The 18894-nt window shown below is 42.3% G+C and overlaps 1 protein-coding gene across 1 annotated transcript in view; it reads left to right on the top strand.

The window, feature by feature from the left end:
* magi2 (membrane associated guanylate kinase, WW and PDZ domain containing 2) overlaps positions 1 to 16316 on the top strand; it is a gene marked incomplete at its 3' end in the record, with an annotated part of 126866 nt that extends 110550 nt beyond the window's left edge. The window contains 6 exon segments of the mRNA NM_001173864.1: positions 5349 to 5555; positions 7338 to 7506; positions 8404 to 8483; positions 13891 to 13948; positions 16296 to 16310; positions 16313 to 16316. Of these exon segments, the coding sequence (NP_001167335.1) occupies positions 5349 to 5555; positions 7338 to 7506; positions 8404 to 8483; positions 13891 to 13948; positions 16296 to 16310; positions 16313 to 16316 (533 nt within the window).
* Between the last annotated feature and the right edge of the window lie 2578 nt (positions 16317 to 18894).

Consider the following 18894-nt stretch of genomic DNA (forward strand, 5'->3'; position numbering starts at 1 on the left):
GTGGAGGTCTATTATTATTATTTTTTTCTGAGGTCTTGGCTGATTTCTTTTGATTTTTCCCATGATGTCAAGCAAAGAGGCACTTAGTTTGAAGGTAGGCCTTGAAATACATCCACAGGTACACCTCCAATTTACTCAAATGATGTCAATTAGCCTATCAGAAGCTTCTAAAGCCATGACATCATTTTCTGGAATTTTCCAAGCTGTTTAAAGGCACAGTCAAGTTAGTGTATGTAAACTTCTGACCCACTGGAATTGTGATACATTGAATTATAAGTGAAATAATCTGTCTGTAAACAATTGTTGGAAAATTGACTTGTTTCATGCACGAAGTAGATGTCCTAACCGACTTGCCAAAACTATATTGTGTTAACAATAAATTTGTGGAGTGGTTGAAAAACAAGTTTTAATGACTCCAACCTAAGTGTATGTAAATTTCTGACTTCAACTGTATGTGTTTATATACATTACCAGTCAAAAGTTTGGACACACCTACTCATTCAAGTGTTTTTCTTTATTTGTACTATTTTCTACATTGTAGAATAATAGTAAACACATCAAAATGATGAAATAACACATATGGAATCATGTAGTAACCAAAAAAGTGTTAAACAAATCAAAATATATTTCATATTTGAGATTCTTCAAAGTAGCCACCTGTTGCCTTGATGACAGCTTTGCACACTCTTGGCATTCTCTGAGCACTTGTTGGCTGCTTTTCCTTCACTCTGTGGTCTAACAAATCCCAAACCATCTCAATTGGGTTAAGGTTGGGTGATTGTTGTCACGCCCTGACCATAGAGAGCCCTTTTATTTCTCTATTTTGGTTAGGTCAGGGTGTGATTTTGGTGGGTATTGTAGATTTTGTATTTCTATGTTCTATTCTATGTTTTCTATTTCTTTGTGTTTGGCCGAGTATGGTTCCTAATCAGAGGCAGCTGTCTATCGTTGTCTCTGATTGGGAATCATACTTAGGCAGCCCTTTTTCCCACTTTCAGTTGTGGGATCTTGTTTTTGTATATAGCTGTTAGAAGCCTGCAAGACTGTTCGTTCGTTCGTTGTGTTTATAGTTTTTTTTCCTGGTTCACCTTAAATAAAATTATGATGAACCCAACTCACGCTGTGCCTTGGTCTACCCATAATGACGAGCGTTACAATTGTGGAGGCCAGGTCATCTGATGCAGCACTCCATCTTTCTGCTTCTTGGTCAAGTAGCCCTTACACAGCCTGGAGGTGTGTTTTGGTTCATTGTCCTGTTGAAAAACAAATGATAGTCCCACTATGCACAAACAAGATGGGATGGCATATCGCTACAGAATGCTGTGCTAGCCATGCAGGGTAAGTGTGCCTTGAATTGAAAATAAATCACTGACAGTGTCACCAGAAAAACATCCCCACACCATCACACCTCCTCCTCGATGCTACACTGTGGGAACCACACATGCGAAGATTATCCGTTCACCTACTCTGCGTCTCACAAAGACACAGCGGTTGGAAGCAAAAATCTCAAATTTGGACTCATCAGACCAAAGGACAGATTTCCACCGGTCTAATGTTTATTGCTTGTGTTTCTTGGCCCAAGCAAGTCTCTCTTCTTATTGGTGTACTTTAGTAGTGGTTTCTTTGCAGCAATTCGATCATAAAGGCCTCATTCACGCAGTCTCCTCTGAACAGTTGATGTTGAGATATGTCTGTTACTTGAAGTCTGTGAAGCATTTATTTGGGCTGCAATCTGAGGTGCAGTTAATAACTCTAATGAACTTATCCTCTGCAGCAGAGGTAACTCTGGGTCTTCCTTTCATTTGGCGGTCCTCATGAGAGCCAGTTTCATTATAGCGCTTGATGGTTTTTGCGACTGCACTTGAAGAAACTTTCAAAGTTCTTGAACTTTTCCGCATTGACTGACCTTCATGTCTTAAAGTAATGATGGACTTTGATTTCTCTTTACTTATTTGAGCTGTTCTTGCCATAATATGGACTTGGTCTTTTACTAAGTAGGGCTATCTTCTGTATACCACCCCTACCTTGCACAACTCAACTGATTGGCTCAAACTCATTAAGAAGGAAATAAATTCCACAAATTAACTTTTAACAAGGCACATCTGTTAATTGAAATGCATTCCAGGTGACTACCTCATGAAGCTGGTTGAGAGAATGCCAAAAGTGTGCAAAGCTGTCATCAAGGCAAAGGGTGGCTACTTTTTGGTTACTACATGATTCCATATGTGTTATTTCATAGTTTTGATGTCTTCACTATTATTCTACAATGTAGAAAATAGTAAAAATAAAGACAAACCCTTGAATGAGTATGTGTGTCCAAACTTTTAACTGGTACTATTTATATATATATTTTTTACTATTATTTAAATTTTATTTATCTTTATCTTTAACTCCACATTGTTGGAAAAGGACCCGTAAGTAAGTTTAGTCTACACCTGTTGTTTACGAAGCATGTGACAAATACATGTTATCTGATAAGATTGCTTGATTATCATCCCTAATGTTTTCCTGAACTTTCCAATACTTTTCTGATGGATTTCAATCACTCCAAAGCATACTTCCTTCAGACTAAAATGTTTCATTACCTGATTTTCCATATAATGTGCTATACCTTTTAATGGGAATACGATAATGGCAGTAATGGCAAGATAATGACAGTAAGGTCAGATTCTAAAGATTAATCAAAATATTTTACACATTTGTTTCTGATACCGCCAAGTGTCCTAAAATAGAGAATAAGAGATTCAAATAACCTGATGGTCCATGTTAATAAAATATTAAATGTATATATCTGATTAATATCATGTATGAATAAATTTGACTTTGTGACTCCCCGTTCTCTGATCGGTATTGCGGCTCGCCCGGTGATTTTGTTTTACAAAAGTGTCTCCGTCAACAATATTAGTGACTACCACAGCCTTATAAAGAGAAAAAAAGCTGTCTTTTGAGCATGTCTTCTATAACAGACCAAATCAAAGTTGATATCACAAAGTGTTGTACAGAAACCCAGCCTAAAACCCCAAACAGCAAGCAATGCAGGTGTAGAAGCACGGTGGCTAGGAAAAACTCCCTAGAAAGGCCAAAACCTAGGAAGAAACCTAGAGAGGAACCAGGCTATGAGGGGTGGCCAGTCCTCTTCTGGCTGTGCCGGGTGGAGATTATAACAGCACATGGCCTAGATGTTCAAATGTTCATAAATGACCAGCATTGTCAAATAATAATAATCATAGTAGTTGTCGAGGGTGCAACAAGTCAGTAACACAAGAGTAAGTGTCAGTTGGCTTTTTCATAGCTGATCTTTGAGAGTATCTCTACCGCTCCTGCTGTCTCTAGAGAGTTGAAAACAGCAGGTCTGGGACAGGTAGCACGTCCGGTGAATAGGTCAGGGTTCCAGCAGGTCTGGGACAACAGGTCTGGGACAGGTAGCACGTCCGGCGAACAGGTCAGGGTTCCATAGCTGCAGGCAGAACAGTTGGAACTGGAGCAGCAGCACGGCCAGGTGAACTGGGGACAGCAAGGAGTCATCAAGCCAGGTAGTCCTGAGGCATGGTCCTAGGGCTCAGGTCCTCCGAGAGAGAGAAAGAAAGAGAAAGAGAGAATTAGAGAGAGCATATTTAAATTCACACAGGACACCGGAAAAGACAAGAGAAATACTCCAGATGTGACAGACTGACCCTAGCCCCCCGACACATAAACTACTGCAGCATAAATACTGGAGGCTGAGACAGGAGGGGTCAGGAGACACTGTGGCCCCAACAGACCTATTTGTAATGTTTCAATTTTAATAGGTGGAGATCAAAGGTTTGTAAGATGAGAACAAGCACAGTTCAAATGAAAAGGAGATCAAGTTTAAAGAGAGTAATACATTTGCTAAAAATCCATATTTCCCAGTGGCATCTTTCCCCGGTTCTTTAATTAAGCTGCTTATGAATTATGAATAGACTCTGTCTAATCATACAGTAAATGTTTGACCTTAAAATAAAACATTGCCGAAACATAATTCCGTAATGCTCCCATGAACAGATTCAGATCTGGGAACTGCTTAGCAAACAAATAAACATAAACATTTTGGGCATCTCGAATCAGTATCGAATCAGTATGTACATAATTCATTATTGTAATGAAGGTTGAATAATTATGTTTTCTGTGCATAAATGTAGTTAGCCAGAGTGTTCAACCGCTAGTCAGAGATTGATTACCCCATGAGCTAAATTAGCCAATGATTTAACAAAGTTAAGCTCCTGTACGATACTGTTATCTTCACTGACTATTTATAGGCAGTATCACAAGGTTTTTATTCATCAGGAGAAAAACACTTTTCAGAGATTGTTAATTGCTTTTCAATGATCAGTGTAATTGGTTGCTTGGAAAACCCTAGTGGGGAAATATAATGTTCAGTGATTCATGACATGGCTGTAGTGCTGTGGGGGGGGCATGGCACACAGCCAGGACAAAAGGTTCTCCCATTAAACAGATCACACTGTGCACGGCACGCTCATGTACAATGGAGGAGTCTATAGTGGTCACATGTAGTTTACGATGGGTCAATGAGTAAGTCTCGTCTGAATGGCTAGCTCACGTTAACGTCATACAGTAAACATAATATAATTCACATAGTTTCCTATTCTACGGGCATAGTGGGAATGTATGTGATAGTGTTTGCAAACGTATCATCATTAGCATATCGTTCTGGTTCTCCTTCTCTTTTCTATTAGCCACGTGCGGTATGTCATTCACCTACTTACCTTATAGCCTATGAGCACAGCCCAATAATACACATTTCTCACACTTGCTGTTTAACCTATTATCACATTTCTCTCCCTCAACTAATGGACTTTAAAACTTACCCATGTTCTCTTACATGCTGTGTTACAGCAAAATGTACTGACAACCCTTCACCTCCCCACCACCACCAGCTAAGCCCCGTCATTGGAACTCCTTTCTTCCAGCTGGGGGGTTTCCACGCCAGCTGCCCCCCATAGAGCTACCTGCCATCAAAGCATCTGGCTCCGAGGATCTTACTTCGGAGATGACGCCACTCCCTAAACAATTTTAATAAACTTTCATATTGCATTTTGCCGCTCTTGTTCATTCAGTTAAGCCTTAAACACGATTGAAATGTAGGACCGTGATTACAAGATTGTGGTCCCATTACTTTACCAGTTCTTGTTCAGATGGCCTCATTGCACAATAACTGCCAATGTCTTTCCAGGGTTGCATAGTAGCTACAGGGATGGTTGAGAAAAGGGAACTTGTCAGACACTCATCTCTCTATCTGACCCCTCTCCCTCTCTCTCTCTCTCTCTATTTTCTCAAACTCTCTCCCCTCCCACCCCCTCTATCTCCAGGTAACTACTATGGGACCCCCAAGCCCCCAGCAGAGCCCACCCTGGTGCAGCCTGACCTGGTGGATCAGGTGCTGTTTGATGAGGACTATGACAACGAGGTCCAGCGTAAACGCACCACCTCCGTCAGTAAAATGGACAGGAAGGACAGCGTGGTCCCTGAGGAGGAGGACGATGATGAGAGGCCACCTCTGGCCAATGGCCTCCCAGGTCAGTACATATCACACTCAAACCCCCTCTCCTTCACTTTCTCTCTTTGCTCAGGATAGTCCCCTTTTGTACGTCTCTTAGTCCTTCTTCAAATATCTTTCTACTTTTAGATGTACATTATTATGACTATGGACTAGTTGGTAGAGCATGGTGTGTGCAACGCCAGGGTTGTGGGTTCGATTCCCACGGGGGGCCAGTACAAAAAAATGCATGAAATGTATGCATTCATTACTGTAAGTCGCTCTGGATAAGAGCGTCTGCTAAATGACTAAAATGTAAAAAATGTAAAATATTTCTACTCTATAACATAATTCTGCTCTATACTGTACATATTTACCTATGATCTAGGAGCTGTGATCACCTTCCCCATTATTCCCAGTTTGTGCTATCTCTCTGTCTGTGTTATCCAACCATGCTCTGTCTATATAGCCAGACACTTCCCACACCAAGGCCATGCCTAAAGTGCATCCAGTATCGGTAACACTTTCTACTGTAGTGCAGGTCACCTTGGAAGGCAGCAGTCTTCTTACCCTGAGGCAAGAGACTCCATGTGTGTGATCAATCAGGACTCCTCTCTCAAAGGATCTGGGCTGTCTTTGATGTGCCCAAGGATAGCCTGATTCCAACAGAAATGGGTTACAAGTCTTTTTATGTAAAATACATCACATTTCTGCTGTACTGCAGTCATGTTGGGATTGTTCTGAACTTTTCATTCCAACCAACCATATATGGAAACAATTATGAACAGGTCAGAAAGTTTATGGAAAAAGTGAGTGCAATGCCCAAAACCCCTGACTGAACTTCCCTGGTGTCTGTGTTGAAGTCAAACCCTGATCCCTGCCTGACTTCCTGTATGTGTCTAGTGCAGTCAGTGTGGTGTGGGCTCTCAGGCTCTCACCCCTCTGTGAACTGTCTCTGATGACCTCAGCTCTCCTCAAGGCGCTGCCCCAAGGCTGGCTATGGTGCATGGTGTTTACATGAGGCCAGTCAGAACATCCGCAAATCCTGTGTGTGTGTGCGCGTGCGTTTGTGTGTGTGCGCATGTACATGCGTGGATGAAGTCAGATTAGCATAAGCGGTTGAGGTCAGACTCATTTGCCAGTTCCTCCCCATCCTTCAAGCTAACAAGTAAATAAACAGTCTGTTGGAAATACCAGCAAGTCCCATGGATGTAGTAGTGTGTTAACTATTTACTCAAATACAGAAGCACATGCACAAACTTGCCATGCTCATGGGCTGCCTGTATCAGCTCTGTGGAATACACTAGAAGAAGCTGTTTGGTGTTGAGCCTCATTGTATCATATGCTTGTGCAGAGGTTAGCATTACACTAAAACAGTCCCTCAATTAGAAGACCCTTGGGTATAAGTTTAATTTTGTACCCTGGAGAGCCTTTGTTGTGTCTATGCTCATGTTGATTGTGATGCTTTTATTGCAGTTCTCATTAAATGAATAAATAAAAAGTATAGAAATAACTATAAAGACAGTATTATTGTACCAAATAGCCTCAAGCTAAAATGGCCTTTTTACTGTGAATCCTGAGTTACTACAGTATATCATTGAAACCCAGGGGGTGTACACACATATGCATAAACGCGCTTACACGTACATGAAAATGCAAAACAGTGCCTTGGTGAACAGAACACACGATCTCTTGCATGCAAATCCTTTACCGACATCAAACCCTCCTTCCTCCCACTGCAACTGGGAGAACAGGATGAGGCTATGAGGTGTCCATGCAGGACTAACCTTCTGCTCTTTCTCTCGCACTCTCTCTCTTTCAGAGCATAAAGAGGGGGCATCATGGAGGAAGGCGGTGCCCAGCTACACCCAGTCCAGCAGTGCAATGGACTTCCGTACGTGGAGCTCTCTGCCCCGCGACGACAGTTTGGAACCACTGCCTCTCAACTGGGAGATGGCCTACACCGAGACGGGCATGGTCTACTTCATAGAGTGAGTACTGCAACAGCACCCGTATATATCCACTCAGGGACAGGACAAAGAGACATCCTTGAGTCGACTGAGTCCTGGTTGTTTAAACTCTGCTACGCTGTAGATACAGAGAGTTCAAGGCTCCTCCCAAAAAATGCTGACTTTCTGCTTAATAGAGTTTCATGCTAAATAATTAAATAAATGTCAGAAATGTAGATCATGTTTTTTTAATGACATAAGACACTTCTGCTCTGGACTGAATGTTGAATGTTACGTTACAGGTTATGCAATAAATGGCTATATCTGATCAGCATCATGCGAAGTATCATACAATTGTTGGTTAGATTAGTGAAGCACATAGCACACGTGTTACATAAGCCATGTCGAACAGACAGTGGATTTAAGTTAGTTAAACAAGCCGAGGCCTGGACTGGTGTGGGTCTCTTTAAAATCCACTCATATTGACTCAATGTTTACTCCAAAACTGACAGCCCTAGCCTACATAATTGTTGCAAAAGTGTTTCTAGTCTAAGCTCATTTACTTGGTGGTTTCTCTTCAAGAAAACTTCAGCAGTTTTCCTGACCAATCAATACTGTGTTTTAGGAATGATTGAGTAAATTTAGCTCTCCTAGAGGCCCTTGAGTTGTTTAAAAACAGGCTTCCAGCTGATCTTGTCTGAAGTCGCCACATGTCATAATGAATACTGTGTTTCAGTTTTTCCCTCATTTGAATACAAAGCAGGATGAATTAATTGGTCAAGCAGTTATTTGTAACTTGTGTAGCTTTCAAAGAAAGCATACCATAGGATATACTGTAGTGTTGGTGGGTACTTGACTGTCTACCTTTCCACTGATGCAAATACCAGTGTCAGTAGCTGGCTCAGGTTTTTGAATGTTTCTCTTATCTGCCCTTCACAGTCACAACAGCAAGACCACCACCTGGCTTGACCCCCGCCTAGCCAAGAAAGCCAAGCCCCCGGAGAAGTGTGAGGATGGAGGTAAGGCTTCAGCACCTTAGCGGACCATACAGTACATAAAGCTCTTACAGCAACCACCACTACTACTTCTAATACTGTACTAGTACACACATTGTGACGCTCATCGTAAGGAGTAGACCAAGGTGCAGCGTGTTGAGTGCTCTTGATAAATATTTATTATTATACTCAGAACACTAATACAAAACAATGAAACACGACCGTCACGTTCTGCAGACTTCACTGAGCAATACAAAAACAAGATCCCACAACACCAGGTGGGGGGGAAAAAAAACTACTTAAGTATGATCTCCAATTAGAGACAACGAGGACCAGCTGCCTCTAATTGGAGATCATCCCAAACAAAACCAACATAGAAATACAAAACTAGAACATGAACATAGAAATACAAAACATAGAAAAACACCCCATCACGCCCTGACCTACTCTACCATAGAAAATAACAGCTTACCATGGTCAGGACGTGACACACATGCAGTTTTACACATGGTTATGCCCTCCAGCCCCTGCCTTACAGCATACTGTGCATTATTTCACACATACGGACAGCTCATCAAATATAAATGACTGCGTTTCTATACAGACAAGATTGTCTGCATCCTCTGACATGGCACTTTCCTTAATAAATGCCTCCAGCTCAGGGTAATGTGTGCTACTTATACAATGCCCTCAGAAAGTATTCACATCCCTTGGCTTTTCCCACATTTTGTTGTGTTACAGCCTGAATTTAAAATGGATTACATTTAGATTTTTTTGTCACTGACCTACACAAAATACCCCATAATGTCAAGGTGGAATTATGTTTATTTTATTCTACTTAATTAAAAATGAAAAGCTGAAGTGTTCTGAGTCAATAAGTATTCAACCACTTCGTTATGGCAAGCCTAAATAAGTTTAGGAGTACAATTTTGCCTAACAAGTCACATAATAAGTTGCATGGACTCACTCTATGCAATAATTGTGTTTAACAGTATTTTTGAATGACTACCTCATCTCTGTACCCCACACAGATTCAACCACAAAGACCAGGGAGGTTTTCCAATGCCTCGCAAAGGGCACATATTGGTATATGGGTAAAAAAAAAGCAGACATTGAATATCCCTTTGAGCATGGTGAAGTTATTAATTATACTTTGGATGGTGTATCAATACACCCAATTTACTGCAAATGTACAGGTGTCCTTCCTAACTCAGTTGCCATAGTGTCACGGCTGTCGAAAGGATCGGACCAAAGTGCAGCGTGGTTATAGTTCCACATTTTATTAAATCCGTGAAACTTTGCAAAACATAAATAACTGAATTTACAAAACAACAAACACTACTCAAAAGATTATCACCCACAAAACCCAGGAAGAAAAACCCCTACTTAAGTATGATCTCCAATTAGAGGCAACGAGGACCAGCTGCCTCCAATTGGAGATCAACCCCCCCATAAAAAACATAGAAATAGAACTAGAACTTAAACATAGAAATAGAAAAACACAAAACACCCCCTATCACGCCCTGACCTACCTCAGGACGTGACAGTACACCCCCCCAAAAAAAGGTGCAGACTCCGAATGCACCTAAAACAACAAAAGAAACCACAAAACAAAAGGGAGGGTAGGGAGGGTGGCAATTGTCTATGGCGGCTCAAATGCAGTACACATAACCTCCAGCAGAGGAGGCGGCTCCGGTTCGGGGCATACGCCCCGCTCCACCCGCTGATCCTTCTGCTTTATTACCACCTGACCGTGGATTGTCGTCGAAAGAACCGGACTGTAGATCATTGCTGGAGGCTCCGGACTGGGGAGCGTCGCTGGAGGTCTGATGCGAGGGACTGGCATAGGTGGCGCCAGACTGGTAACATGCACCTCAGGTCGAGTGCGGGAAGGAGGCACAGGACGTACTGGGCTGTGGAAGCGCACTGGAGGGAGAGTGCGAGGAGCAGGCACAGGACGTACTGGGCTGTGGTGGCGCACCAGAGGTCTGATGCGTGGGACCGGTACAGGTGGCACCGGGCTGATGACACGCACCTCAGGGCGAGTGCGGAGAGGCGGCACAGGGTATACTGGGCCGTGGAGGCGCACTGGAGGTCTGGAGCTTATGGCTGGCACAACCCGTCTTTGCTGGATGCTCAACCTAGCTTGACAACTGCAAGGCGCGGGCACAGATCGCACCAGCCTGTGAGTGCGCCCTGACGACACAGTGCGCATCACCGCATAACACGGTGTTTGCCCCGTCACTTGCTCCCCACGGTAAGCATGGGGAGTTGTCTCAGGTCTCCACCCTGACTCTGCCAAACTCCCCGTGTGCCCCCCCAAAAAATGTTTTGGGGTGCCTCTCGGGCTTCCGTCGTTGGGCTAGCTCCTCATAGCATCGCCGTTCCGCTTGCGCCCTTTCCACCTGCTTCCATGGCAGGGTCTTATCCCCTGCCATTACCTCCTCCCAGGTCCAGGGCGTCCTCCATTCTCTCTTCTCCCGAGCCCAGGATCCCTGCTCCTCCTGGGCACGCTGCTTGGTCCTTTTGTGGTGGGTGATTCTGTCACGGCTGTCGAAAGGATCGGACCAAAGTGCAGCGTGGTTGTAATTCCACATTTTATTAAATCCGTGAAACTTTGCAAAACATAAATAACTGAATTTACAAAACAACAAACCGTGACGCAGAGAGAAACAAACACTACTCAAAAGATAATCACCCACAAAACCCAGGAAGAAAAACCCCTACTTAAATATGATCTCCAATTAGAGGCAATGAGGACCAGCTGCCTCCAATTGGAGATCAACCCAAAAATCCCCAACATAGAAATAGAACAACTAGAACTTAAACATAGAAATAGAAAAACATAGAAAAACACAAAACACCCCCTGTCACGCCCTGACCTACTCTACCATAGAAAATCACATCTTACTATGGTCAGGACGTGACACATAGAGGAAGGAAACCGCTCAGGGATTTCACCATGAGGCCATGGTGACTTTAAAAGAATTACAGAGTTTAATGGCTGTGATAGGAAAAAACTGAGGATGGATCAACAACACTGTAGTTACTCCACAATACTAACCGAGTGAAAACAGAGTGAAAAGAAGGAAGCCTGTACAGAATAAAAACATGCATCTTGTTTGCAACAAGGCACTAAACTAATCATCTAGTAGAAAGTCTATGGCAAGACCTGAAATGGTTGTCTAGCAATGATCAACAACCAATTTGACAGAGCTTGAAGAATTCTGAAAAGAATAATGGGAAAATGTTGCACAATCAAGGTGTGGAAAGCTTTTAGAGACTTACCCAGAAAGACTATGCTTCCAAAGGTGCTTCTTAAAATTAATGAATCAGAGGTGTGAAGTTTACATAAACTTAGGTTGGAGTCATTAAAACTTGTTTTTCAACCACTCCATAAATTTCTTGATAACAAACTATAGGTTTGGCAAGTCGGTTAGGACATCTACTTTGTGCATAACACAAGTCATTTTTCCAACAATTGTTTACAGACAGATTATTTCACTTATAATTAATTCACTGTATCACAATTCCAATGAGTCAGAAGATTACATACACTAAGTTGACTGTGCCTTTAAACAGATTGGAAAATTCCAGAAAATGATGTCATGGCTTTAGAAGCTTCTGGAGCTTCTGGCTAATTGACATAATGAGTCAATTGGAGGGGTATCTGTGGATGTATTTCAAGGCCTACCTTCAAACTCAGTGCCTCTTTGCTTGACATCATGGGAAAATCAAAAGAAATCAGCCAAGACCTGGTTCATCCTTGTAAGGAATTTCCAAATGCCTGAAGATACCACGTTCATCTGTACAAACAATAGTACGCAAGTATAAAGCCCATGGGACCACGCAGCCGTCATACCACTCAGGAAGGAGATGTGTTCTGTCTCCTAGAGATGAACATACTTTGATGCGAAAAGTGCAAATCAATCCCAGAACAACAGCAAAGGACCTTGTGAAGTTGCTGGAGGAAACAGGCACAAAAGTATCTATATCCACAGTAAAACGAGTCCTATATCGACATAACCTGAATGACCGCTCAGCAAGGAAGAAGCCACTGCTCCAAAACTGCCTTAAAACTGCAACTGCACATGGAGACAAAGATTGTACTTTCTGGAGAAATGTCCTCTGGTCTGATGAAACAAAAATAGAACAGTTTGGCCATAATGACCATCGTTATGTTTGGAGGAAAAAGGGGGAGGTTTGCAAGCCGAAGAACATCCCAACCGTGAAGCATGGGGGTGCCAGCATCATGTTGTGGGGGTGCTTTGCTGCAGGAGGGACTGGTGTGCGAGCAAGGAGGCCTACTAACCTGACTCAGTTTCACCAGCTCTGTCAGGAGGAATGGGCCAAAATTCACCCAATTTATTGTGGGAAGGTTATTGAAGTCTACCTGAAACGTTTGACCAAAGTTAAACAATTTAAACGCAATGCTACCAAATACTAATTGAGTGTATGTAAACTTCTGACCCACTGGGAATGTGATGAAAGAAATAAAAGCTGAAATAAATCATTCTCTCTGCTATTATTCTGACATTTCACATTCTTAAAATAAAGTGGTGATCCTAACTGACCTAAGACAGGATTAAATGTCAGGAATTGTGAAAATCGGAGTTTAAATGTATTTGGCTAAGGTGTATGTAAACTGTATGTAAATTAGACGTTTCTGTATTTCATCTTCAATACATTTGCAAAGAATTCTAAAAGCATGTTTTCACTTTGTCATTATGGGGTATTGTGTGTAGATGGGTGAGAAAAAATATATATTCAGGCTGTAACACAAAAAAATTGGAATAAGTCAAGGGGTATGAATACTTTCTGAAGGAACTGTATGTATATTTCTTCAACATGGAATGAAGGTTGTTTGCGTCACTTGAATGCCAGGATTACCAGGAGTGCACACTCGTTTGCCCATCCTTTCCCAGGGTGTGTGGCTGTGATGTGGGCTAAGTGTAGGGAGAGAGTGGGGGGTTCGAGGGACACACAGGACCCTGGTCGGTTGTTTCTAATGGATTTTTAAAGGCAGGCAGAATGCTAGTTGGTGTGCTGCCTCTGAAAAGCAACTCCAAAGCTCTCTTTTGCGTGAAGAGCGTTTTCTTGTGGGCTTCATGTGCTTACCAGGGCTTGATGTACAGTACAGCAGCCATTCCAGCCAGGCTGCCTGCGAAAACTGCAAAATGTCAATGGGGGCTTTTTTCATGCCCATTTTCCCATGCTTAACTTCCCTAGTGGGAAGAAAACAAAGCAAACTTGTTATTCGTCTTATACCTGGAAACTCCAGTATCGCCCAACTGTAATGTGTGCATAAGCATTGTGTCTCGTGTCTGCTGGTCTCTTCTCATCACTATGCCCTGTTATCCTGCAGTACTGTACATTTGCATGTTTTGTGTGATAGTAGTTGAACACAATGCATCTCTTCCTGTATCCACAGAGCTTCCGTATGGCTGGGAGGAAATAGAGGACCCACAGTATGGAACATATTATGTAGAGTAAGTCTGTTCACTCTGCCACCACATGAATATCTGATATATTCCCCAGCAATACCATAGATCATAAACTAACTATAGGTACAGTATACATTATATATAGATAGCAGGGATACCATGTGTTACTAGACATGTGGTGTACTGCTCGGGAACCATCAATTTGAGAACAATACTATTCCATGATCAAGACTCTTGTATTGGTTTTTCAGTGGGTGGTGAACATAAGCTATGTTGGTAACATCACATTCACCCAGGTGAAAACACCGCAATGATTGTGAGTGTGAGTGTCTGTGTACAGAAGGTGTTCTGACTGCCACAGCAAAACATCTCTGAAACCCAGCCATTATAGCAGCAGTAGGTATAGGAGGAGGGTTGTGAGAGTTATCAAGGAGGGAAGGAGAGGGAAAGGTGGCTGTTGTGATGACAAGGAAATTAAATGCTTGCTTTGTTTTATTACTGATATTACATAAGGGTCCCTCCTAGGTAGAGGCTGTGGGTGAGAGAGAGGAACCCATACTGTTTGTTTCAAAGGCAAATGGATGGGGACTTTTTGCCGCCGGTGTTCCAGTTCAAAATTAACTCTGTGTAAAACAATGGCTTTTTTATGCCAGGGGGACAGACTGTTTACATTGTTAAAGACAAGAAAAAGTAGTCAGGAGTTCATCTCTAGTTTTATTCAACTAACATGGAATCACTGGTCACTTTAATAATGGAACACTAGTCACGTTTTAAAGTTTACATACTGCTTTACTCATGTCATATATATATACTGTATTCCACTCCGACATTGCTCATCCTAATATTTATATATTTCTTAATTCCATTCTTTAACTTCTAGATGTGTGTATTGTTGTGAATTGTTAGATACTACTGCACTGTTGGAGCTAGGAACACAAGCATTTCGCTACACCCGCAATAACATCTGCTAAATATGTGTATGTCACCAATACAATGTGATTTGATTGATTTGAACAGTCCAAACATTAGGCATAGACATGAAGAGGACACTAACCCCCTTGCATCTGTATAGACTTGCAATCAACAGCTCACAGAAGAAACACTGGGAAAGCCATGTAAAAATACCTATTGTTAATGGATTGAGAATTAATGTATACCGTAATTTCCGGACTATTAAGCGCACCTGAATATAAGCCGCACCCACTGAATTAAAAAATATATATTATTTTGAACATTAATAAGCCGCACATGTCTATAAGCCGCAGGTGCCTACCGGTACATTGAAACAAATGAACTTTACACAGACTTTAACGAAACACGGCTTGTAACAAAAATAAATAGGCTTTAACGAAACACGGCTTGTAACAAAAATAAATAGGCTTTAACGAAACACGGCTTGTAACAAAAAAATAATTAGCAGTAAGCTTTAGTTGTCTTTTTGCACTGAGTCAATTCCTCACGCTGCTGTTTCCAACGTCTTATCATCGACTCATTAAGACCAAGCTCCCGTGCAGCAGCTCTATTTCCTTTTCCAACAGCCAGATCAATCGCCTTCAACTTGAAAGCTGCATCATATGCATTTCTCCGTGTCTTTGCCATGATGAGGGTGACAAAATGACTACCGTAATCAGAATGTTGGGAAGTTTGAGAGCGCTCGATTTAATCTAAACAGTAAACAAAAAAGTTTTTTGACCTTAACCCGTTCGCCAATTTCATTGGTCTAATGAAAGCTTCATGCCACCAAAAAACTGAGCACGTCACAGAATGTGTTTTTTTGGAGAAAAAAAATTTTTAAGTGGGAAAAATCCATATATTAGCCGCGTCATTGTTTAAGCCGCGAGGTTCAAAGCCTGGGAAAAAAGTTGCCGCTTATAGTCCGGAATTTACGGTAGTGCCTTTGTAACAGTGTAGGTTCCGTCCCTCTCTTCGCCCCAACCCGGGCTCGAACAAGGGACCCTTGCACACATCAACAACTGACACCCCACGAAGCATCGTTACCCATCGCGCCACAAAAGCCGCGAAACATTTACATTTACATTTAAGTCATTTAGCAGACGCCTCTTATCCAGAGCGACTTACAAATTGGTGCATTCACCTTATAATATCCAGTGGAAACCCTACTTCAAGTCTCAGAGCGAGTGACGTCACTGATTGAAATGCTATTAGCACGCACCACCGCTAAATAACTAGCCATTTCACATCGGTTACACCTTCTATCACCCCAGTGCATTCTAAGACATGCTATAACCATTTATAACAGTGCTTTCGTCATGAATCACACACAGGTGGTCTGCAGAATTACACACAGATGATTCAAGGGATCTTGTATGTGTCTGTGTCAGTAAATTGGTGTCTACAATTTTAATCACATAATAGATTGTTTCTGTTTCAGTCACATCAACCAGAGAACCCAGTTTGAGAACCCAGTCCTGGAGGCTAAGAAGAAGCTGAGCCAGGAGACTACTGCCTCTATCCAGCAGGGGGCACCACCTCCCCCAGGTAAACATTAGTCACCTCACTTTGTCTTCAGCTCACTCCTTCTTCAGCTCTGGACAGCTTTCTTAAGGCTGTTATATATCTAAACTCAACAATGAGCTTCCATGATTGCATGTTGACCTCCTACATCTCAGTCATTCTGTGTCGTGTTGAATAGGTTTGCAGTGGTGGAAAATGTAGCAGCCATGACCTCGCTCATGGTTGTAGGAGAATTATTGTGTCAAGTGTTATCATGCATGAATAGCCGTTGAAAAGTAGCTATGTATGATCTACTCTGTGTCCAAGGGAAGGCAAGTTCTCTATACTCATGCCAGGGTTGGCATGTAAGACTAGCCACTCTTCTGCCATAATAAACAATATGAATTAAATATGCTTTCATTACAATGAATGTATAATACATGACAGCGCAGGGAGTACAGCTTGAAATTCATGTTCTGCTGCTGAGGAGTTCACAAATGGGTTGGTTGAGAGGAGGAGGGAAGGGGAGCGGCTGTGACAGCTGTTGGAACAGCACATCTTAATAAGGGCCAAGCATAACAAGACATCTCTCAACTAGTTAACTTGCTATTACTAGCCAGGTGGGGAGGGACTGAGACAGCCATCTTCCCTGTGATTGCACCATGTTGTGGGTTGTCAGAAGGTTACTATGATGTAACCAAAACAATGGCAGTTGCACCTCAGGCTACCTAGAGATTTCCAAGCTCAGAGATTCCCAGAGCAAGTAATGCAACATAGAGGCCCGTCTGCAGTGTTTACCAAGGATCTGAGTGGAGACCATCAGACCTCAACTTGGATTGACCTTTTAGAAATTCCTAAAGGTCCCTTACCAACAGTCATCTTCAACAACATGTGGGACTACAGATTCCCACAGTGCAATACTACACCTTCTGGACCTACTGACCATGGTCTATTACTGTATTTTTGGGATTAGAGTTAGCAAGAAAGGCATTTCACTGTACTTTTGCACATGACAATAAAACTTGAAACTGAAGCTATGTATCAGACCAGACCCTGGCTGTTTAGGTGATATGGTTACTGGTAGGTCTGGCACAATTACCATACTGTATAACCATGTAACTGACCGTTATGGATGAAAACCGTCATGAAAATAAAATAACCGTCATAACTGTGTGTGTGTGTGTGTGTGTGTGTGTGTGTGTGTGTGTGTGTGTGTGTGTGTGTGTGTGTGTGTGTGTGTGTGTGTGTGTGTGTGTGTGTGTGTGTGTGTGTGTGGAACGAACCGCTGACTGAAAACGGGTCGGCCGGGCATATGTGCAGTTGAGTCCGTTTTGGCTGTAACACGGGATTCCTAATAATGTGATGAAACTTTTTTGCTCCTTGCTGAAACAAGCAAACTAGTCTTCTGTTGCCTAGGCAGCAACAGCACACATAGAATTCCAGCACATGCAGTCAGGAGCGGAAGAGATGAGAAAATTTGCTAAAGAAAATATGCTATTTGAACAGTTATTACGGTAACGCTGTCATTTGGCTGGCCAATTACGGTCATACAAAATTCCATGATCGGCACTGCCCTAGTTGCTGGTTTATTTGAACTGAAGGCCTATGAGATGCTCTTTAAGCAGTGTTTTGACAAGGCTCCTCACTCCAGCCTGCCTAGAGAGCCCTAGTAATCCCTCTGCATTTCAACTAGACTGACACTGACAGCCTTATATAGCTATTATTCATCTCCACCCTTTTAACCTCTACTAGCAGCTTCATTTTAATCACATGAACAAGACTGTCTGTGGTCATGTTGACTGATGTCTGTGGTGAATTGTACCAAACATTATACACATCATGGCTGTTGAGAATGATTTGGATTCCTCTGTTCTGGCCTTCAAATGCTGTCAGCATTTCATCACATAGAGATCTCTGGAGTCTAATACACACACACGCATGCACACACACACACAAACACGCAAACACATTAAATGACAGATTGGTTATCACTGTCACAGTTTGAAAAGTGAGATCCCCATGAGTTCATCATGTGATTATGAATGTGATTATGTAAATAAGATTCTCTTGATCCATTGAACAGGACAGTTAGAGTCCATCCACATTGTATTAAATCCCCCTCATCTCTGAGCTGCACTATGGGCCATACAGTACCATATGGTCACCACAGGGCTGTTTTGCTCTATCATATAGGACTGGAATGTATCGAAATGCCACCTGAGACAGTGAAGCGGGGAGAAAAGATGGTATGCTTCTGCTATAAAGTGCTGATAGGACAGTAAAGCCAGCAAGGTAAAAGCTCAGCTGGCCCATTTTATGCCGTATGACCCTGACAGCCTGTTATTTACTGGACTGTGTGTCCACGGTGGTACAAGGGGATATTTATGCTGCCAATGACCTTATGTTGTTCCTTACTAAAGTTATACAAGGCTCCCCTGACAAACCTCTTTTTCTGACTCACTGGCTCTTTTGGGAGAACATGAAAAAGGGCCTCATGCCTAACTGAACAATTTCTGAGGTGTTATGTCACTGTTAGA

This window comes from Salmo salar, chromosome ssa22, assembly GCF_905237065.1.
Source record: "Salmo salar chromosome ssa22, Ssal_v3.1, whole genome shotgun sequence".
NCBI lineage: Eukaryota > Metazoa > Chordata > Actinopteri > Salmoniformes > Salmonidae > Salmo > Salmo salar.